Below are 16,661 nucleotides of genomic sequence, written 5' to 3'. Positions count from 1 at the left end.
ACTCGCGATTGAAGTAGCAAACCATAACGTGGTAATCACAGCGCGTTCAAAAAGACGAAGTTCAAGATTTAAACGTCAGCCGTTCGAAGGAATACACAAGTGTCGTGTTTGGGCAGCGAGTCACATACTATATTTTGGTTCTATATCCAAACTTATGTTCACTGCTTCCTCAACTTGCTGAGCGCGGCCATGACGCCTTCGCTCACATTCTCCTCTTCTAATTGCTTCCTTTTCACTGGCTTTGGAGCGGATGAGTTAGCCTCATTACCGTCCGAGACACGACCTAGCTCTGCCTCGCGCATTGCCTCTTCATCGTCTTTATCGATATCCTCAGCGGGACGATGGTCCGGTCGTCGGTCTGCATCTGACCCTGAAGCTGCAAAAGGCGCGGTTCTTGCCATTTCCATGGCAAGAGGTCCAGCATCATCCACTCTACGGTGTGCTGTGTCACCAGCATCCGCTGCTGAAGGCGTCTGAATTTCGTCTTCTGCCATGGAGATGTCGCGTGACATGTTTGCTCGGTTGCTATCCTGTCCGACAGTTCGCTTTGCTGCCTTCTTGACTCTGAAGGGTTCCCTGACGGCGTTGCACCATCGCTGAACCTTCTTGTCACCCCACCCTGCTATCAGACCAATTTCCTCCGGCCCGGCGTTGATTGCAGTGCGGATGCTGCCAAAGTTGGATACTAAGCCAACTGCATCCGTCTTGTTTATACTGCGTGGTACAGTGATGAACTCAACCATCTTCTCCGAATAGGTCCCTGCTTGCTGAGCGCGAATGCTGGTTGGCGCTGCATTTTCAAATGTCTTGAAGAGCTCTAGATAGCGGCCAGCTTCCTGTGCGCTCCAGCAAAGCATGACGGTGACGTTGTTGACTAATGACGTCTTAGACAACTCCCTCAGTGGATCTTCATGATTTTCAATGTCGACCATAGTAAGAAGGATGCGGAGACTGTACTGGCCCTTCAGGTCTCGGATACGGTTGTAGATGTATTCGGGGTGCAGACGGTGGTACTTGAGCGACAGGAAGAGAGCACATGTTGTGGCACCAACGACGTAATCGGCAGGAATGTCTGAATACTCCCATGCGACTGAGCGCACACTGTTCAGGATGGGGTTGCCTTTCTGTTGCGGCGAGACTAGGATGGAGCTGGGACCAGATCGCGATGGCAGTGCTTGGGGTTTCGGCTGCTGGACCTTGGGCGCATTGCTCGGCGCGGGTGGATTCGATGCCTCGGAACGCGCAGGCTGCGCTGCATTTGCTGGGACGGCCGAAGCAGAGCCACCGGGGCGCGGCCTATTGCCATCCATGGTGGTCAAAGACGAGCGGTGCACGCATTGAAGCGCGGACGGCGGCTTTGTTGTTATTGTTGTGTTTGGCAGCGGCGATGAATGGTTGACACAGCCTAACAAGAAACGCGGTTTTAGATGGCCCCGGGGTGTCACGTGAGCAGTCGAGACAGCGCTGAGCCCAAACCGCCGGTCAACCCCATCATCTCCTTCACATCTTCGCACCTCCAGCCGCCTCCAACCCACCTGCGCATCCCGCCACCACCACGTCCCCGCACATCTGCCGCACCCGAATCATCGCCAGCGCCGACGCCTGCCCTCTTCGAATGCGCACTATCGAGTAGAGCGCCCATCTTTCTGCCGCGGTCGACCCGCGCGGAGGACGCCAAGCGCTTCATTACGAGCCCTACTCTCACCACTCCTGCACGCCCCCCAGCACCCGCCTACGAGCTTTCCACTCCCTCTCCACCCCCGAAGACGCTCTCTATGTCGGATCACAGCGCAAAACGGCAACGTTTGGACTCGATAGGAAGATTCTCACCCGCCAGCCCGCCCTTTGACGTCGCTGCCAAGGCGAGCGGCCAGCCGACAAAGACGCCCATCCACCCTCGCACGCCCACCTCACCGCCCTACTCCTCGATGAATTCGCAATCTCATGGAGGTTTCGCCCCGACTAACTCGACGGCGTCGTCGGACCGCTCCCCGCAGTCCTCGCTGCCAATGTCTCACTCCCTCTCACAGTCGGCAACATCGGCATCGAACCAACATCCCTTTCCCACCCCGGCGAGCACTGCAGGCTTCATGTCCAGTGCCAACATCGATAGCGATGGTGATGCGACGATGGAAGAGAGCCTAGACGATGACACTACACGGTTGGCTGATCACAGGCTGTCCAACCACAACCGGCAAGGGGAATCACCATACACCGAAGACGGCCGACTACGAGCTGCCCAAGGCATCAGCGGCAGCCAATTGTTCAAACTCAACAACGACAAGTTGGAGACAGCGCGGCCGCACCCCTCGGAAAATTTCATTACACTATATAGGCTCACGCCGCTCGCCAGTTCAGTAGCGCGCAATGACCCGGTAACAGGCGAGAAGATTAACAAGCTTCGCAAGTCCTACGAGGGTCAGATCAAGAAGATGCAGATTGCCGGCAAGCCAAAGGCCACCAAGATGGACGGTGTCTTCCGGAACCTGCTGCTGATGCCCGAAGAAATTTGGCAGTCGCAACACGTGCAGAATAGAGAGCCTGAGAAGAAGGCATTGACACCAGACGGTACAGCATTGAGCTCAGACTTCAGCAGACTGCTCGACGACGCATTCGCAGGCACTGCACCGGGCACTCTTCCCAGCGCAGAAGCTGCCAAATACAAGGCCTATCTCGGTACAGACGATACAGCAAAGCCAAAACCACAAGACATACCACCACAGCGAGCAACTTCCTTCACATCGTCAGCACCGACACCAACCAGCCACATGAACAGAGGTGCAGTGAGACCGGAGCGCTCTAGCTCAAAGCGCGGCTACACCGACGCCGCATTCCAAGGCTACGGTGAGGGCTTCGGAGATGAGTACGCAGACTCAACCGGAGGCGAAGACACACCAGGGGGAAACATGGCGAACAAGAGACGAAAGCTCCAATTTGAACGAACATCACACTCAGTCGAAGTAGGCGGCGCACGACGATAGCGACGTCGGATTTTTCTTTCGCACATATCAACTTAGCAGCATCGGGGTTTCGGATCTCTCTCCACAATTCGGCGTTTACGGAAAATCCATCACGAAAGCGACGGCGGCATTTGCTCGACTGAAAGGCTTCCCACCGACCTCCACACAACAAACTATTCTTATTGGCATAATGCGAGTGGCAGAAGCGATCGAGTTGAGCGATTGGAGGTATGACGACCATGACATTCTCCTACCTCTTACACATACATGAGGACACAGATTGGGGCGCCAGGAATGTTTTGGTTTGTGGTTTTGTGCGCGCGCGCGTTCTCTTGGTTTCTGAGCCTTTTTTTACTCACTGTCAACCATTTCAAAGTGTGCATATTTGGGCAGGCAGATCCCTCATGATACCCTCAGGATACCACGCAGCATATGTGGATACCTATATAAAACGAATCGAATCGTAAAGTCAAACCTGCTTCGTCCTCTGTGTGGTGATCTAGAGCAAGTTCGATATTCGACAACGGAACATGGGTATGTTGCCACAATTTCTTGTTAACACTGATAGTATTGGTGATCCCACCAAGAAGCTCATGTTTTCTGCGTGATACCTTAGAGATATCCGCCATGTTCCACATCTATATCGTACAATGTGAAACACAGCGTATATTTTTAGGATGGATTTTGCATCCAAGATATGATTGCAGAAGCGAGCATCTTCGTCCTGAGTTCTTGAGACCTCGAACAGCGTGTATTCAGATTACGGTATGCCCTAGTACATCAGTCCCAGGTGCATGGCAATATGTTGTATTCAATTATGCTTCAACTTCCATACCGTTGCATCCTGCCACGCCTTACACTTCGTCCACACTCTCTTTGAGCTCCGCGGCGAAGCAATCATATAATTCACCAACGATATCAGCGCTAACACTCCGAAGAACACAGCCCATGGGTACTTCGGTCTAACGAAGTCCATGCTGAAAAGTGCTGTTGTAAAGAGTAGTGGAAAGGCGACGTACTGTGCTCATTGTGATTAGCTATTGATGTAGTTATTGAGGTCGCTGTATCTATACAAGTACAGGGGGCTGATCTGACATGACTTACGACTGTCATCTTGGTAAGTATCTTTAGGTCGTTGCCCTGGTTCACTGCCGTCTCTGCTTGGAGATTCCCTGTATAGGTTTGACTGAGGCTGGAGACAGTGTGGAGCTAAATGGTATTAGTTATTGGGTCAGTGTGCAGGCACTAAAGGGTGTGCATTGAGGCACCTCTGAACTCACGCTATCGAGTTTGAACTTGAAGTGGTCTCGCCTGATGAGGAGTAATTTGCGTAATCGATCAAGTTCTGCAACATTTCGAATGATGATGTTGATGTATGTTGGCCAGGTAGATCTCTCAGGTAGATATGTAGTGAAGATCACAAGCTCAGTACGACTGAATGTATCCCAAGCGTCGGTTATACCGCTGATGCCGTCAATGAAAAGCTGTGCTGTTTCGATGACATCGCTTATTGTCCTTGTGTTCGTCCTCTTGTTATCGTCTTCGAAGACGCGTCTGATCGTTCGTGCCTTTAGAGGTTATTTAGTAACGGGCGTCTGAATTGATGTACGAGTATCTCACATATTCATCCATTCTGCTGTTGAAGGTTTCTATGAGTGCACTGTACTCCGTGACTGCTTGTTCGGTCCGAAATCGAAGCTTGAGAAGAAAGTATTCTCTTGGATCGAATCGCGGTGTAGTCATTCGGAATCTACCCCCAACGGGAGGGTCGAATCCATCACCTTCCTGGCACCCAGTGAAGTAAGTCTTATGCTTCTCTTCAGAGCCAAAGTATGTGTCTACCAGACACAGCTCCGTCCAAAACCATTCATCGGCACCCCAAGAGAGTGAGGAAGTTTGCGCTTCGTGATAATAAAGATCTTCCCGGTCAGTGGACTGATATCTAAGTGGAAGAGGTTCAGTTTTTCGGAGGCGTTTGCCCCTTATCAATCTTGGATCTCCAGTGCCCGCAAGTGGACCGCGGCGCATGGCATGATATGGTATATGTATATCGAAGAAGAAACCCCACGACTAACACAGTCAGCAACTAAAGGAATTGGTCTAGATAAGCTTACTATTGTCGCACTAAAGATAGCCTCTCTTTTAAGGTATTTGTGTAGAAAGTCCCGGAGGGGGACTGCTGATCGCTCCGCCACTGTCGCAGCTAAACCTACAGCTGCCGCAGGTGTAATATTCGGTATGAATCTGTGAAGGTCAATACACGTGCTTCCATTGGAATCTCCCTGTCAAGCTGGCTATCGTACATTATTCGCTTTTCGGCCTTGTATGTGCTTCTCTGTCGTTGATTGAGCCTTGTGTCAGATGTCACTATTGTTGGGATTGGTTCACCTTCTCTTGCATCCGTTCACAGAGTTCGGGAATACCAACAGATCTGGAGAAGATACGACAATCATTACAAGGCTTTCCGATAATCTTGTCGCATCTTTCGTGGTTCTGCCGATCGTCCACAAGCGCAATGATGTTATCGTCGTTACTACGATCCTTCACGTCCTGCAGGCAAGAACCCATTCCGAGTATGCCCTCCGGATGAACTCCATTTAAGAAATCCCTTAGGACTTGCCGTCTACGAGGAATAAGCTCATCTAGATGGATCTTATCTCGTTCAGGCGACAAAAATCTCTCGATCACCTGGGCGCTCGTCTGGTCCAGGGTACATAGCCTGAGATCATCTTCAGGACGATGTTTTGCTTCTTGCCGATGGGTGAACTTCTTCCATGGACTGTCCGGCTGGTAAGTTACGTGCTCCATGCGTTGTCGTTCTGGCGATGCGTTTGGGGTGCTCGGATCGTGCCCAACACATAGCACCTATTGAAATCGCAATCAATTCCGCGGGGCACTTCTCTGTCTTCGCAAAGCACGGGACGAGCGACAAGGCTGAACACTGCGGAGCCCCATAGGTCCATGAAAAGCATAGCAGGGCGTTGTGCATGCACCGAGGTAGGTGGCGTGCTCAGGCTGATTGGTTGATCTGCTTGTCCAATCAGTGTTTAGGTGCATTTAGAGTCAGCAGGTAGGGACTTGAGACACCACGCGGACCTTCCATCTTCGACGTCTCTACCAATATTCTGCTTCGAGAATGCCACCAGGGTGTCGCGTTCTTCGCTGCTGCCTTTTATCATGCGTGGTTAGTTTAGAGATGCGACTTATCTGAGATGCGGGCTGACTGGACTGCATTACAGCAGACGGATCGGATCTGTGTATCCCACCCAAATGATACATCGGACTGGAGCCAATCAGAACAAAAAAACGAGAAAGCCAACTGGTCTACACAAAGTTGCTACCATGGTGTTCGAGAACGTGGTGGGACGGTGGTGTGGTATTGCGTAAGTTAATGTTCATAGATGTCTGGTCCAAATCCAGCTGATCATCGTAGTGTAATTGTGGAGATGGACCGATGGGATCGTGGGGGTATGTATGTAGTTGTTGCTCTCACGAAAAATGCGGTAATTGTGCAGTGGAAGTAGCGAAATAGGAGGATGTCGATTATGACTTCCCTGTCGTGAAAAGAGTCTAGGTTCGCACAGATGGCTAGCACACTCCGTACATTTCAAATACTTCGCAGTAAATTCAGCTCTTTTAGACTTATTACTTATTCTATATCTCTAAATATGCGTCTCCCCAACCAAGAGTCCCCTCAAAACCAAGCCTACATCCCATTCATCTCGCTATTCCGTCAGCAACAATATCTCATACCGCCTACTGCTACACAGCATGGCCACAGATTAGATCCACAATTTAGGCAAGTCAAGTCAAACTCGTCCAACTCAAACTCAAGTTCTACCCACTCCTTCAACGCCGTACACCCTTGGTTCTTAGGTTCATATCCCCCATACATTAATTGCGTTTCACAAAATGCGAACGCGACATTGGTAAACTTGGCCACCTCCAGTGTCTCCTTGTGTTTAGTCAACACAGATTTGAGACATGCAGTTGACGTGTTAGGGTGATCCAACACCAGCGTACGCAGATGCGGAAAAGCGTTTGAAGGAAGCACGTCCTCGAGAGAAGGACCTTGCAGGCTGAGATGAGCATCCATGTCGACGTGTTCATCCCACTGCTCCGCTTTGAGCGTCAGTTCGAGCGTCTGCAGTTTACTCAGTGTACTAAGGAATGCCCGGAATGAAGCTATCTGCGCCGCTGTGCTGTGGAATGAATGGACTGTTGTGTACCCTGTGAACATTGTCGTGCGCTCATCCTCTGGTATCTGATCTTCTATTTCCTTGTACTCCCTCAACCATGTTTCCTTCTCCTCGACGCTGAGAGCGAAGTTCAAGGGAAGTTTTAAAGATGTCAGGTCTTTGCACACGGGAACGAGGGAAGGCCAGATCTCCGAACGGAAAAGCGGATGTGGTCTACCTACGCTGGAGAGCTTGAACTCGGTAATCTGACATCCCACGGCATGCGCTGCTGTAAGGAGTGTATACATCTCGTATTCGCCCCGGATCATAGACGAAGAGTCTGAAGGATCAAGACATCTTTCGGTAGTGTCAGAGCTCTCCCAGATATCAATATCCAATGTTTTGAGATTGGGAAAGTGGCGGAGAATGAGTGTTAGGATACGCATGCCAATATCTCCATGATGTTCGCTCTCGTTCGCATCTCGGGGCAATATCTCTCTCACGGCTTCCCACTGTTTGTCTCCAAGATCGATTTGACCTTTCTTCTTTCCGAGGCGCAATCGATCGCTGTCCCATCCCAAGTGTGTCACATGGCGGTTTAGATGCTTCTGGCTTGCAATGTGTGCCAGGTCGCGGAGACTGGATACCACGGGCGAGACATTGATGCGCCTGAAGACGTGTGGTATTGCGGCTTGTGCGAATGAGTGGCCGATAAGGCGGTAGTTGAAGCGTTCTCGCGGTTCAAGATCTGAAATGATGAGGTCGTGGACTTCGTTGGGTAGATGCATTGTTGCAAACACAAGTATTTCTGTACAGCAAAGCAGTTTCTCGCGTGTGGCTGCTTCTTATAGAAACTCAGTGAGTCAACATCCAGGCAGCTGCAGCGGGCCTAACGTCACATGACTATATTCTAGACGACCAAGGAGTATTCGAGTATGTTGGCTGTTCTGTCAAGCTGCAACCGTAATAAGGATTGGTCGTGGTGTCAGAATAATCGGAATCTAGATCATTGTTCCGGTAAGTAATTAAGCTTCTGCTTCGTCACTGATCCACAGTGTGCTACTACCATTTATGGAATACGCAGTCACATGCTCTTAAGGATTCCATGGGAGTCTAAGATGGAGCTCTTGATTCTTACAGATCATAATGTACACAGCTCAATATGCCTCTATGACTGATTGTCGTCACCAGCAGGTCCTTTCTCCTTCTCCTCCATATCCATCCTTCGCCCTTCGACGGTGAAGTACAGACTCTTGCTCGCACCCTCCAAAGCACTAGTGAGGCTTCCACCGATACCTTGCAGCATCTGCACAAGCTGTGCTCGGAGTCCGTCGCGACCTCCAGGAATGCTGCCAACCCATTTCGTGCCGTCCACATCGAAGACCTTGCCTTCTACTCTTGCACCCAAGAGCATCAACTTCTGAAGACCAGCCTGTACCGCTGGTTCGTAGTAGTCTGGACTCGCCTTCCGGCTTGGCGCAGGGAAGTCGGGCTTCGAAGGTGACAGGATGGATAGGACGGCCTTGAGGTACTGGGGAGCGACATCGGGGAAGGCGACAACAGCGAGAGGACCCGAGAGTAGAGGCTCTAGTTCCAACTTTAGCTTCCTGTTGTTTGCGATTTCGTGCGCCCGTCTGGAGAGACCGTGTGTAAAGCGCTCGTCCTCTGCGTCATTACTCGTCTGCGGTATCTGCGCGCTCGTGGGTGTGCGCGGGTCTGTGGGGTGTTGTGCATGGTCCAACATGAACTGCTCCGGGTTGAAGAACTCGACAACTCTCAATGCGCTTGCAAAGATGTTTGTCTGGATGACCTGCATCTTAACTTCATCTGCAAGCGTCTCTTGTCCATTCTTCGCCCTCTCCGCATCCAGCTTGCGTAGTGCAATAGCCAATTCCCTTCTTATGCTCATCCATTCTACCGCTTTGACGTTGTTGTGCTGGAATATCAAAATCAAAGGCGAGGACTTGAGGAGCGATTGATACTGCCGGTGCAGTTGCGTTTTGCGGACCTCCGGCGGCTTGTGAGAGGGCGGTTGGGTGGGCGGGTATCGTAGCACTGGGGGCGCGGCTTTGTGTGTCTGCTGAATGGGAGGTGCGGGGGTCGTCGCTGAGGCAGCTGCTACCGAGGCGTAGGTCGCGATTGCGGGTAGAGAGATGGGGTGGGTAGGGTGTGAAGCGCAGGCGCGGAGGGCACGCGGCCTAATACGTATCCTTGGAGGCATTCTGTATGACAGTTAGTACTCTTCCAGGAAAACCAGTCTCTATAGAGGAGCAGGAATGCTTACGTGAGATGTGGTCGCGAAGCAATTGAGAGACGGCTTCGCATCTCCAAATATTTCCATGCGCTTTGAGATTCGGCATGGTCTGTGCACGATTCTGAGAGGGCAGATCTCCCGCGCGCGGGAATCATCCACAACGCATATCACGTTTCAACTGTTTCGTTTCTGTCTAAACTTGACTGGGCTGTTTCAGTTCTCCGTCGTGACTCTGGCGAGACATCCATATAGTCGTGCGCGCATGGCGACTTCCATCTGTAGGGCTGCATGGCAACCGCGAATACAAAGAACACCATTTCAGAGCTTTCGACATGTTAGATATATAGCGGTAAGTCAGCTTACCTGAGAGTCTACTTTGGATTCAAGGTCTAACGATCAATGAGACCGACTCAAGAAATCGATTATCCAAATTCTGGGCACCAACCGGTGGTATATCACCACAAGACAGCGAGCAAGGTATAGACATTACACAGTACTAATCCGTCTTGGCTGACAATCTTCAGATGATTCTCACTCTCTCCTTGTTCGGGGTGGCTTTTTGCGCCAGGTAAATATCTAGAATCTCTCCATTTCAACCACCACCCTAACTCATCACGTGCAGGCACATTCTGGAGTTTTCCACCTTCTGCCCCTAGGTCTACGCGTACAAAACAAGCTCGAAGCTCTGATCGACAAGCATATGAGCTCTATCGGCGCTTCAAAGCTCGCGCTTTCGTCAATAACCACAGAGGCATTATGGCGGCAAACTGGTCGCTACTCCGCCAACTCAGAACTCTTGCGCATCAAGGATAGGAGAGAATCCGGCTTCTTGCTATCGCCGACTCATGAAGAGGAGATCACAGCACTTGTAGCCAGTATGGTGCATTCTTATAAAGATTTGCCATTGAGATTGTACCAAACTGGACGGAAGTACCGCGACGAACGAAGACCAAGACAGGGCTTATTAAGGGCTAAGGAGTTCATGATGAAAGATCTCTACACTTTTGACTACTCAACAGAATCTGCGCTAAGGACCTATGAGGAAGTACGGAATGCCTACAACAATCTGTTCAACGAGCTCAGACTGCCTTACCTTGTTGCTGATGCCGATTCTGGCAACATGGGAGGCAGGCTGAGCCATGAATATCACTTCGTTTCACCCAAAGGTGAAGACAATGTGTGGTCTTGCAACTCATGCGATTACATTGCGAACGAAGAGCTTGCGGAGAAGAGAAGCCAAAACCCCACGTCAAATGACGAGAGCTGGCATGCGTTCACTGGTATTAGCGTCGACAAGAAGACAAAGATCAATGTATGGATCCCGCGTCCGTCCTCGACCGCGACAACAAAAGCGAATCAAGGGCATGAATGTGTCAATCTACATGCTGTCAAAAAAGCACTTCCAGAGAACATTGAGCTAGATACTGGCATAGAATCCTCATCACTCACTTCTTTGCTCCAAAAGACCACAGACATCATTGACCTCTTCGATCCCTCCCTCACCTTCGACAAACACGATAAATCCCTTTCTAATCCTCAATCTTCCGCCCTGAACCTTACAACCATCGAGACTGGCGATCCATGTCCTCGTTGTTCCAACGGAAAGCTCGACGTCCAAAAGGCTATCGAGGTAGGCCATACTTTCCACCTCGGCACCCGATACAGCAAGCCTCTTAACGCAGTAGTTGCGTTGCCAGACCAAAACCTTTCATCACCAATTCAAATGAGCTGTCACGGCATCGGCGTTTCGCGTATCATTGGAGCCGTGGCTTCGCTCCTCTCAGATGCCAAAGGTCTGAATTGGCCAAGGGCGATAGCGCCCTACGAAGCCATCATTCTCACATCTCCACAAACCGAGGATAGGGATGCGACAGAGGTGTACGATGCGCTTTACGGTGAAGTTCGAAACGGAGATGTAGATCTTGTGTTGGATGATCGGTCAGGAAAGAGCGTAGGATGGAAACTGAAGGATGCCGATTTGATCGGATACCCGGTCGTCATTGTACTGGGTAGGAGTTGGAAAGACAGGAGGGAAGTTGAGGTACAGTGCCGAAGATTAAGGTTCAAAAAGGATGTTCGTCTAGATGATTTGAGACAGGAAGTTTTGGGGCTGCTGGAGCAGTTGTAGTCTACCTGTACAACAGAGTCTAAGTGTAGATTGACGGCGGATTGGAGCGCCGGTGCATCAAGCAGGCATGCTCTACTTTATATGAAAAATTGAATGCAGGCCGTGTCAAAGCTCCAGACTTGCGAGTTCAAGTGAAGTGAAGTAGACAACAGTTTTGTAGTTTTTCCTGAATATGTAGCTAAAGGTCATACTGGTGCGCTTAAACTACAGCGCTAGCTTGAAACATCATGTTTCATGCATTTGTATTTATATCTTGTGAGATCTTACTGCAACAACTCCCTGCGTTCTTACGTAGACACACTTATATTTCCACGGCAGCTCAAATTCGTGCCTACTGTTATCAGCCGCGATGAGTGAGCCTTCCCGCACTCTCGTACCCATCCTTCAGGCAGTCGCAATCATTGCGCCAGCCGTATACACAGGTAATGCAACTTTGCCAGAATATCTAAAGACAGGCTGAACATATACGTTCAGGCTTCACTTTCGCATACAGCCATGTCGTCATGCCGCCCCTCATCACGCATGCCCCGCCAAAACTCCTAGCCAAACAATGGCTTCAAGCCTACCAATTCGCACCCATCTTTGTCGCCCCCCTCATCTTGACAGGCACTTCGAGTACTGCTTTCCTCGCCTATATTTCCAAAAGCTCTTCTTGTTCGGCGACAGTACTGTATGTTGTCGCTGCACTGGCGAATGCTAGTATCATCCCGTATACGGCGCTGTACATGGAGCCTGGAGTGAACGGTGCAGGGAAGTGGAAAGTGCAGGAGATATTGAATGAAGAGGGAGTTGTGTTGAAGAGATCTGGGCAGGGAACTGATACACATACGGCGAGTGAGGCGGCAAAGAAGTGGGCTGAGAAAGTGGATATGAAAACTATTGCTGAGACATGGGTGAGAACGAATGCGTGGCGATATATCATTACCGCAATCGCCACCCTAGCCAGTGCAACTGCCTCCGTTGTGAAAAGCTAGAATAGAGTATGTATGGGATCGATCTTTGATCCTGACCACCAACTTTGTTTCCATTAGATACAATATCTGCACCACACCTTCCCAGGGTTACCCTGTCTGCAACTCTCAACCGGTATCAACGCCTTAGCCTTCTTGTCCCAGCCACCCACACTTTCGGTAGATGCTCTTGGTAACCTGCACATGCTCTCGATCATGTATATCCAAAGTTTCATGCACCTTGTTGGACGCCATGTTGACGCGACTCCCACTCCATCTAATTTCCTGCGTTCGAAGCTCCGAGAAGGCAACAGAGTGATTGTGCTGAAACCTTTTATCCCACCGTACCGCTAAAGCAACCATACTAGCATATTCGACGTTGCTGCCTATACACAGACGTGATATCAACTCGACCGTAAAGACAGCCCCTGTATGTCTTTCGGCAAAGGGTGACACAGCTGCCCTAGCCTTGAAGATGCTGCCTTTGCCAACGGTCGTACTTGGTGAGGTAACAGTAGATGTACTGAAGAAGTGTTCATGCAGGTTCAGTATCTCGAGACTCGATGTTAGGATATATGTGTTACAGGCACGTTTTCAAACGCAAATGTACGACTGTGCATGTATTTCTCCCTCAGCTGATCGTACATCCAAACTTTACACATGTAACAATGCATCCGCATCGATGGAAATAATTAATATGCTCTTTGACTAAGAGCAGATAGAATCATGTGCCTTCGAATACTGGGGGTATATAGTGTAAGTTTTCTTCTAGGCCCCGGTCGTGGTGTAGCAGGCGTAGCGGGCGTAGCAGGCACCTCCGTTGCTGACTTATCGGATTCTAATTGAACGAATGGTCTGTAATTTATGTCCGCCTCTAGAAGGTCCTCCTGTAACGAGTTCCTTGGTCCAGCGTCCTCTTCATTCGTGGCTTCACGGGTTGTTGGAGTGCGCCTAGCCAACTGCTCTGCGAGAATTTGATAATCCCGTGAAAGGTGTATATTGGCGACACGGTCGTAGGAGCGTTTGGTAGGCTTCCATGATGAATCAGCAGTCCCGTTCGCTTGCCATATGTCTCTGTGGGAGCTGAGGATATCTCGTTCTAATTGTTCGACATCCTTAGTGCGCAATTTCATCTCTTTGTTTTCGTCTCGACTATTGACAGCTGAAGCGCTCTCAAAGCCTGTGTTTTCTAGATGTCTTGAGAGCTTCTGAAGAGTCTTCTCACGGATTTTTCTAGCTGACCGAGCTCTTTTCTTGGGACTGGGCTGCTCCGGGGAACTCGAGAGTCTCTGACCTGACACTGGGACTGGAGGTGTGACTGTGCCGTTCCTTCCCGATTCAAGAGCAGGGGAAGCCGACTTGATCTTGGTAGAAAATTTCTCCTGTCCGATGATTTTCCATACAGGAACCGAGTTTTCCTGTATAGATCTTGCTTCCTCTACCGTCAAAGATTTCAAGTCCTTTATCGAGATGAACTTGACGTCTTGGTATAAACTCTCAACATCTATATCTATACCCCGCGTCTTCAACATGTGTTGTATCGCAACTGCACGCAGCCGGCATTTCATGTTAACTCTTCGGTGTTCAGGGTGTGAAACCCGCAACTCTTCCACGGGTAACCGTACCCTGTCTCTCGCTTTGCTGTTCTTTCGCACGCTTACTTCCATGTTTTGGTACAAATTCCAAACATCTATGTCTATACCCCGCATCTTTAACATCCCTTGCATCCCAAGTGCACGCAGCCAGAGAGTCTCTTTACGTCTTTGGTCTTCAGTGTTCAAACCCGCCAACTCTTCCATGGGCAATTTGTCCTGGCTCAAACCTGTACTCATAGCATCGATCTGTTGCGATTGACCTTTAGCTCTGCGGCCCGCCTCTTTCGCTGGCGACGATATCTGTGGATCCTGGTCGCCTGACTCACACGGAGTATCTACCTTTTCTTCGTCCTCTATGCGAGATACTGATGAAAGCTGTCGTCCAGAGTCTGCTGTGAGGTAGTCATGACCGGATTTATCGTTTAACATGTTGCGCTCCTTTGATAGCCTGCTAGCGGCTGCGATTGCGCACGGATTCGGTTTTGATCCTTTGGTGTTTATGCTTTCAACCGAAGACCAACGCGCTACCATTGCGCCAAGGCTTCTCTTTAGGAAGTGTGTGAGTTTTGATCTTAGTGCTGGGTTGCGGCTCTCTGGCTGTGCTTCTTCGTTCAGGCTCTGACTCTTTTCTCTGTCTATCCTGAGTTGTTTCTGCTCTGTCTCGTATTCTATCCTGGATCGTTTCGATTCCTTCTTGCGTCTCATGAGTACCTCATTTTCCAAATTCCGGAGTTTCGAAAGCTCTTTCTTTTTATACCTGTCCTGAGACGGAACGTCTACTTTCAATTGCTTGTGTGTATCAAGCGCGGCTTTTTTGATGACTTCCTTGACAGTTTCAATGCTTTTCCCAGAATCCACCCACACGGCACCAAGGATAGCTTCAACCGCCTCGGCAACCGCCTCGCCATACGCATCGTCGGCATCGAAATTGGCATTGGGCTTTGGGGTCCACTGATTATACCATACCAAATTTTCGCGTATACCAAGTGCTTTCCCTTTTTCGCGAAGAACCTTTCGACTTTCTAATTTGCTTTGCATCTTACTGTAGTTTGCTGCTTGTTGTCTCAGCTCAGATATGTGAGCTGCACGTCGAACATACCTGCAGGGTTTCCCGTTTGGAACCAAGTATCGCACAAAGCTAACGTGAGAATGCGATCACCTAGCAGTGCCATTCGGTTGTTCCTGTCGACGTGATAAGTCTTACCACCGAAGTATAGTGGTATAGCCGATGATGTGAGCTTCAGTGCTTCGATGCACAGCATTTTGTTCTTGAAATTGTATCCTATACGTTCCTCGACACGCCCCACCTTCGCCGCTACATCAACTAGATCATGATAGACAATTGGTGGGGATGTATGCAATTGCAACCGATTGGCCTCAAGCTCCGGGAAAATCTGATCTTTCCGTTGAAACAGGTGTGGATTACGAGCTTTAAAATTAGAATACGTGCTGTTCTCTTGAATATCATCTCGACTCCAAATGCTTTTGTGGTTCTGGTTGTGTAAGGATCTTTTTACATGCCATGTAAATGGGTTGCTCCTGCCGGAGAGCTTCGCTGGGAGGCGGCAACGAACACGTCTCAGTGGTCCAGGCCACTTCTGCAATCTACATGACGTCCATTGCTTGGGCTTAGGAGGCATCCCGAAAGAGTTGCGCGACCTGCACCTTGGGAAGACTGGCCCATGTTAGTAGTCTGCTCTACCAGAAACGCGGCGTTCTGGTTGGTCGACGGGGTACAAATCGCACGTTACGTACCAGCGCAGCGTCAATTGTGAGGGAGTATTCTATACCCAAATGCTGGGACAGAGCAGTTTTTTTCTACGCCACACTTAAGATGGGTGGGTCGAGCGCTTGGTTTCGATGATGTCGATGACGGAAGAGGTATGAGAGACATGTATGGTCCACCAGTAGTGTGAATCCTTAGTGCATCGACCGCACAGACAATCCTTGCTACCCCTTCAAGACAAACGTTCCCCATGCACGGTTCGGAATTCCATCAACAATACTCAAAATGACGATGTACATTACGGCTCACAATCAAGCTCAACACAAAAAAAGAACCAAGAACACAGGCAGTCACGAAAATAGTATAGTAGTTACCAACGTCAACTTACCTGACGCCTCTTTCGTTACCAGGACTATCTGAACTTGGGCTTCTTATGCATTGTATGATTTGGGCTCGGATGGTAGCCATGTGAAACAACTATTATTGGCCGTTGACTAGCCGCCAGTTCCGCGATCAGGGCGTCGAAGATACTTGATCGAAGATGATTGAAAAGCGATTCTAAGTCATGTTGTGTAATTGGAAGTGGTGGCGTATGCTTGCGCGAGTGAGCTACTGGCAAGTGCGTCGACGAATTGGCATACAATGAACGGCTGCTCGGAGAATGTGCCTATGGCCACATTGTGCCATCCATCACGCATAACACAATTGGTTACTCAAACGTGCTGCGTGTCATATCACACGTCATATACATCAATTCCACAACAACATGACTACATGGCTTTGAGCTCTAATATATAGTAGTGAAGTCGAAGAGGGCTTTTGTATTGTCAATGTCATCACATTTAAGAATGACACGAACCGGAAGAGTGT

At 49.8% G+C, this 16,661-nt stretch overlaps 8 protein-coding genes across 8 annotated transcripts; 4 read left to right on the top strand and 4 right to left on the bottom strand.

The window, feature by feature from the left end:
• Nucleotides 1-158: 158 nt before the first annotated feature.
• Nucleotides 159-1,310, bottom strand: J4E82_006585 (uncharacterized protein; the record flags this gene model as incomplete). Its single annotated transcript, XM_051732841.1, has 1 exon — nt 159-1,310. The coding sequence occupies one exon, from the start codon at nt 1,308-1,310 to the stop codon at nt 159-161; it is 1,152 nt and encodes a 383-aa protein (XP_051587420.1).
• A 117-nt stretch (nt 1,311-1,427) lies between these two features.
• J4E82_006584 (uncharacterized protein) lies at nt 1,428-2,981 on the top strand (the record flags this gene model as incomplete). Its single annotated transcript, XM_051732840.1, has 1 exon — nt 1,428-2,981. The coding sequence occupies one exon, from the start codon at nt 1,428-1,430 to the stop codon at nt 2,979-2,981; it is 1,554 nt and encodes a 517-aa protein (XP_051587419.1).
• A 2,940-nt stretch (nt 2,982-5,921) lies between these two features.
• On the top strand, nt 5,922-6,234 carry J4E82_006583 (uncharacterized protein; the record flags this gene model as incomplete). Its single annotated transcript, XM_051732839.1, has 3 exons — nt 5,922-5,957; nt 6,012-6,144; nt 6,203-6,234. 3 exons carry the CDS (start codon nt 5,922-5,924, stop codon nt 6,232-6,234), a joined length of 201 nt encoding a protein of 66 aa, XP_051587418.1.
• A 631-nt stretch (nt 6,235-6,865) lies between these two features.
• Nucleotides 6,866-7,926, bottom strand: J4E82_006582 (uncharacterized protein; the record flags this gene model as incomplete). The annotated part of the gene is made up of 2 exons (XM_051732838.1): nt 6,866-6,915; nt 6,984-7,926. The coding sequence occupies 2 exons, from the start codon at nt 7,924-7,926 to the stop codon at nt 6,866-6,868; spliced, it is 993 nt and encodes a 330-aa protein (XP_051587417.1).
• A 380-nt stretch (nt 7,927-8,306) lies between these two features.
• J4E82_006581 (uncharacterized protein) lies at nt 8,307-9,359 on the bottom strand (the record flags this gene model as incomplete). Its single annotated transcript, XM_051732837.1, has 1 exon — nt 8,307-9,359. One exon carries the CDS (start codon nt 9,357-9,359, stop codon nt 8,307-8,309), a length of 1,053 nt encoding a protein of 350 aa, XP_051587416.1.
• Nucleotides 9,360-9,654: 295 nt separating this feature from the next.
• On the top strand, nt 9,655-11,520 carry J4E82_006580 (uncharacterized protein; the record flags this gene model as incomplete). The annotated part of the gene is made up of 4 exons (XM_051732836.1): nt 9,655-9,741; nt 9,797-9,869; nt 9,917-9,960; nt 10,015-11,520. 4 exons carry the CDS (start codon nt 9,655-9,657, stop codon nt 11,518-11,520), a joined length of 1,710 nt encoding a protein of 569 aa, XP_051587415.1.
• A 349-nt stretch (nt 11,521-11,869) lies between these two features.
• J4E82_006579 (uncharacterized protein) lies at nt 11,870-12,494 on the top strand (the record flags this gene model as incomplete). The annotated part of the gene is made up of 2 exons (XM_051732835.1): nt 11,870-11,942; nt 11,995-12,494. 2 exons carry the CDS (start codon nt 11,870-11,872, stop codon nt 12,492-12,494), a joined length of 573 nt encoding a protein of 190 aa, XP_051587414.1.
• Nucleotides 12,495-13,162: 668 nt separating this feature from the next.
• Nucleotides 13,163-15,327, bottom strand: J4E82_006578 (uncharacterized protein; the record flags this gene model as incomplete). The annotated part of the gene is made up of 2 exons (XM_051732834.1): nt 13,163-15,117; nt 15,165-15,327. 2 exons carry the CDS (start codon nt 15,325-15,327, stop codon nt 13,163-13,165), a joined length of 2,118 nt encoding a protein of 705 aa, XP_051587413.1.
• Nucleotides 15,328-16,661: the final 1,334 nt, after the last annotated feature.

The sequence above is a fragment of the Alternaria postmessia genome (assembly GCF_024291825.1).
Source record: "Alternaria postmessia strain BMP 2775 chromosome Unknown scaffold_39, whole genome shotgun sequence".
Classification (NCBI taxonomy): Eukaryota; Fungi; Ascomycota; class Dothideomycetes; order Pleosporales; family Pleosporaceae; genus Alternaria; species Alternaria postmessia.
The sequence above is the reverse complement of the archived record's forward strand: the minus strand, read 5'-3'. Positions and strand labels throughout refer to the sequence as shown.